Source organism: Miscanthus floridulus, chromosome 5 (genome assembly GCF_019320115.1).
Source record: "Miscanthus floridulus cultivar M001 chromosome 5, ASM1932011v1, whole genome shotgun sequence".
NCBI classification, from domain to species: Eukaryota; Viridiplantae; Streptophyta; class Magnoliopsida; order Poales; family Poaceae; genus Miscanthus; species Miscanthus floridulus.
In genome coordinates this window covers 50,872,827-50,877,805 of record NC_089584.1, presented here as the reverse complement: position 1 = coordinate 50,877,805, position 4,979 = coordinate 50,872,827, and the positions used below count along the sequence as shown (strand labels likewise).

Sequence of the window (4,979 nt, the reverse complement as noted above, 5' to 3'; positions counted from 1 at the left end):
TCTAAGCGAGGTGAGGTGTTGATCATCTGCGCCATCCGTTTCGGAGTTGGAGGCCTTTGACAGGTTCTTCGACGGCAACCTGACTGCGTCCGAAGCCGAGGCGCTGGACGAGCTCTTTTCCGGCCATTGGAAAGGCACCGTCCAGGCAGCCGCGAAGACGTAAGGCCATCTAGGCCACAAAGATGCGTCGATATTGGTCGTTTCCTTTTATGTAATATCGAAACATGAGGTCTTTTGTTAGGATGGTCCAGCTTCGGCTGTGTTAGGTCGACCTCATTCGGTGCTCGATAGAAGCGCGTTGTATGTTTTTTTTAAATTCTTCTCCTTAATACAATGATACGTAAATCTAAAAACGAAATAAAATCAGAAAACGGAAATGAAATGAATGAAGACACGTTTAGAGTGTAGACACATGAAGTGACAAAGAGATATCTGGCTTGTTTTGTTTCACACCTCACTTCCCTACGGGCGACGAGTAAGCTGGCGCCGTTGCAATCCTCACCGCCGCAGCAAGCAGGCAGCGCCTTCCTGCGGCGCGCGCTCGTGCTCCTCCTCCTCGTCGGAGGCGGCAGCCGGCTCTTGAGGCAGGCCCCTGCGCCCCGAGGCATCCAGGCTCGCTGTTAGCTCATCAGCAGACGCGCAGGAGACCTCGGTCCTCGTTTCATTTCATCGGTGTCGTGGTTGACTACACAGGCCTCCTTCGCGCGCCGAGGCTCTTCGAGAGCAATCGGTTTGTGCGACCCATCGACGCCTGCAGCCGCGCCACGCCCTCTGCCCAGGACCTGCGCGCCGCCTCCGCCTTAGCGTGCCAGAGCGAGGCGCCTCGGCAGCAAGCGGTGACTGACGGCGGCTGCTTCGTGCGGCTTGAGCCCGTCAGTGCTCTGCCTCTGCCCCGCGGAACAACGCAGCCGCGGCTGCTGCAGCTTCACGAGGCTTTCAGCTCGCCGGTGCTCCGGGCCTCGCCCGCCCTCCTCGGATCCGCACTTGTCCCTAAATCGCAGGAGTAATACTCACCTCACGTTTCCAATCGCTTGAAGAGAGGATAGCATTTGGCATATCTGTCTGTATACGCTCATCTTTCCACCGACAAGTCTCGCTCGTTCCCCCATGGCGCCCGCTTTCCTGACGACCCTCCACCCTGCGACGACCTCCTTCCGTTTCCCCGCCGGCGCCGGAGGGTGCAGCCGCTCTCACTGGGCCCCACCGGCGCTTTCCTCGGCGGCAACGCCAGCGGTGCCTCGCCGGCTCCTCCTTCCAGTGGCGGCCGGCATTTGGGACTTGATCTCCGGCGGAGCTGGCGGTGCGGCCGCTGCGTCCCTCGCCGTCCGGCGAGGTATGCAGCTTTTCCGGCAGGGAGATGTAGCTGGTTCATTGGCAGAATTTGACAGGGCGATCGAGATGGACCCACGACAGAAGCAATGTACGAGCTCTTACCTACTGCTTTTGTTTGAGGTTATACATAGCTGCAGCTAATATAACGCCTTGTTACAGATCTTTGGCAACGGGGCCTCTCACTGTACTACCTAGACAGGTGTGTAAAAATTATCCCACTAGCACTTAACACCCATAATTCTGGTCATTATCCAAGAGCATTGATCCAAAAGTTGGAGAGTGAAGTGAGAGCTCTATATGTAACGTGGTATGTACTACACTACTACATGAATGTATTCAAACATAGGTTTGAAGAAGGGGCAGAGCAGTTCAGGATAGACGTTGTAGCTAACCCGAACGACACTGAAGAGTCCATATGGTGCTTTCTATGTGAGGCTCAGCTATACGGGATTGAAGAAGCAAGGAGGCGATTCTTGGAGGCAAGTTCTTCAGGGTGTACTTGTTCAAGTACAATTGTCTCCTCATCAAATTCTAACTTGACGTGCATTCACTTTCTTCAGGTTGGACTGGACTCAAGACCTGTAATGCGTGAAGCATATGCACTGTTTAAAGATGGTGGAGATCCTGAAAAGGTTATTTCAGCGAAAGTTCTGATGTCTATGTGCAGTTTGTGTTCTATAACTTCTTTCTGAATATATCTTGATATTTCCGGTGGTCCTGTTTTTGTGTTTGGGCTTTAGTTAGCTGCAAACTTTTCGAGTGGCTCTGATGGTGAGATCTTCTATTCTTCACTATATGCCGGACTATACTATGAATCTCAGGTATGGAATAACCATTTAAGCCCTGTTCGAAATGTGTGGCCTTTTATACATTGTTTTAGGAATTGAATTCTAAATTCTTGCATTCTAATGAGACCTTCGATTTTTTTGTCAACATTTGTGTTATCTGTTAATTGATGAACATTCTAAAATTTGTACATTTGGCACCTAAGGTACATCTGCCCTTCCATTGAACATGTATTTCAATGTTGTAGTTTTCCGTGTTCAAAAACACATTATACAAATATGCGACTTGATATATCTTGATTAGATTTTCTTCACTGGTCACTGGGAAGCATACTTTCGTTTATAATCCATCTGAACACTTCATTCATGTTGCAAATATGCTCAAGAGCAAAACCTTTTAGCATCAAATTTAATAATATCTTATATTCATTCATGATTACTCCCTCCTTTGCAAATTGTAGTTTATTTTGGTTTTGTCTTAAGTCAAACTTCTATAAAAAAAGGGGCATACCCAGTGCAGAGAGCCCCCGCTCTGTGCGGGGTCTAGGGAAGGGTGTTAGTGGCAAGCCTTATCCTCGCTTATGCAATGCGAGGAGACCGCGACTATAAATTTGACTAAATTTGTAGCAAAATTCACCAACGCTAGAACATCAAATTTGTAGCTTTAGATTTTTCCATGCAATATATTTTGATAGAGAATTATTTGAACTTATTAATATCAATATATTTTTCTTAAAACGTGGTGAAAGTTAGAGAAATTTGACTTAGAACAAAGCCAAATCCCAAAGTGAATGGTATATAATTTGGAACCGAGAGAATGCCAATTTAATATAGGCAAATATCTCCCCTTTCTTTGTATCATTATTAGTGCAAAGTTAATTACTAGCTACACTTGATGCTGAGCAGAAAGATGCAGATATGGCAAAATCTCACATTGTTGCAGCATGCAAGTCGCCTTATGGATCGAGGTTTGGCCTGCCTCTCTCTTTCTCTCTGTCTATATATATACTGTGCTGATGAATAAGTATTGATGTATGTATGCTAAGTCCAATTCTCTGTGTAGGTCCGGCGATTACATGGCTTCCCTTGCATTTGTCCACTGCCAGTGTCGCAACTGGAATCTAGTGTGAAAGAAATCACCATATTCAAGAGGACCCGACAATTCTGTTTGGATCCAGTATTTTTTCATCCCGTGATATAGACTGTAAATATACTTTCAACCGGATTCTCCTTGTTGAGCAGCATCAACGAGGATATGATGGATTTTCAGACAATGACTGACCGAGTTAAGGACAATATGAGAGGATATCGAGTTTGGAAAAAAATCGAAGATCTCTGTTCTGAAGTCTTTTTAGTACTCGACTTAGATGGCATTCTATCTTATTACATAGATATTCACATCAAAGAGTCAATCCACATTCGTATCTAAGTCAGCACACCAAAAGTCAAAACAAACTCTATAATTGCATTTTCGGATATTGGATATATGTTGGATTTTGGTAATCTTGTATTTGTATTTGAGACTCAACTAAGGTATTTGAATTTCTGTTTGGTATCCAAGAAATATCTTAGACATCTGAAAATTACATCCAAATGAACATCTGATTCTCTTCGGTCGAACGATCAATCAAAAAAATATTCATATCATTTACACTTGTACTCATAGCCATGCCCCATTCTCTACCATTGTAACCGGTTGGACACGAGATCGAGGTGAGGTGACGGTGACCCAACCCTTAATGTCCTAGCTACGGATTTAAGTGGGCTTAGCCCAACAACTAACTTAGACTTAACTAGTAATATGTCCGGTACGTTGCAACGAGACCTACAACTTATTATGAGGTCACAATTGGACGATTCAGTGGCTTAGATATTTATTCAACAATCACACCATCTGGTCCACTACAGTCTTGGAATCAAACTTTCGTATTGTCGCTAGTCATATCTTCAATTCTTCAGGATCGAACTCCATACCTTCTAGCAAATGCACATATGCATTATAACGGCAGCTTGTTGCCCAACTACCTGGAACATAAAAAACGCACGGACGCACAGAAAGAAATACCGACACGGAACGAAGAGAGAAGGGGGGGGAAACCGTAGAAAACAAAACAAGAACTTACAAAAGGAGGCAGAGTCGACTTGGAAAAGATAAAATAAATAAATAAGCTGAGTCGGTGGCCAGACAGTAACGAAAGAAAAACAAACTGACACAATCACAAAATTGAGTCGAACACGGAAGAAACGGCCAAGAAAAACAAACTGAGTTGGATGATTTTCTTAAAAAAATTGAGTCGAACGGCCAAAAAATAGACAAAGTCGGATTAGATAGATCAGGACAGAAACTTTCCAAGCTTAAAAAACGAAAAGGACTCACGCGTAGGCTATGGGCACCACGACGTTCACGCGTTTGTACGCTCTATGGATACACGAAGAAACCAATTGTAATAAGATACAGATACAAATTTCTAGTCTTATTTTTTTTTATTTGGATTAGAATTTCTGTTTTAGGTTACTTAGAATCGGATGAATATATTTCGATTAGGTTCCAGACTATTTAGGTTACCTTAGGAAGCTCTACATATGTTGTATATAAAATAGGACAGGAGAGCATTTATGTAGCTAGTTAGGGGAGAGTCGGACAAAAATATAGGTGGAGAGAAATTTTTGTCTTTTTAATATTAGGTATAGATATAGATTTTGTGAGTTGTCATGGGTTACCTATAAAATAAAATTAGTTATGTCTATATATGGGTTTGCATGTTACCTCACTTGCATCTCTAGTCATAGCTACAATCACATCGTGTCTTCATTCCTTTGGTTCCTGCAGTTGTAGGCACTCAGTGTCAGATTCTGGAAGGA

The 4,979-nt window shown here is 44.0% G+C and overlaps 1 protein-coding gene across 1 annotated transcript; it reads left to right on the top strand.

Annotated features, from left to right (window-relative positions):
• Positions 1-435: 435 nt before the first annotated feature.
• On the top strand, positions 436-3,640 carry LOC136452165 (uncharacterized). The gene is made up of 7 exons (XM_066452807.1): positions 436-1,420; positions 1,492-1,531; positions 1,679-1,811; positions 1,893-1,964; positions 2,073-2,153; positions 3,024-3,085; positions 3,181-3,640. Exons 1-7 carry the CDS (start codon positions 1,108-1,110, stop codon positions 3,245-3,247), a joined length of 768 nt encoding a protein of 255 aa, XP_066308904.1. The 5' UTR covers positions 436-1,107; the 3' UTR covers positions 3,248-3,640.
• Positions 3,641-4,979: the final 1,339 nt, after the last annotated feature.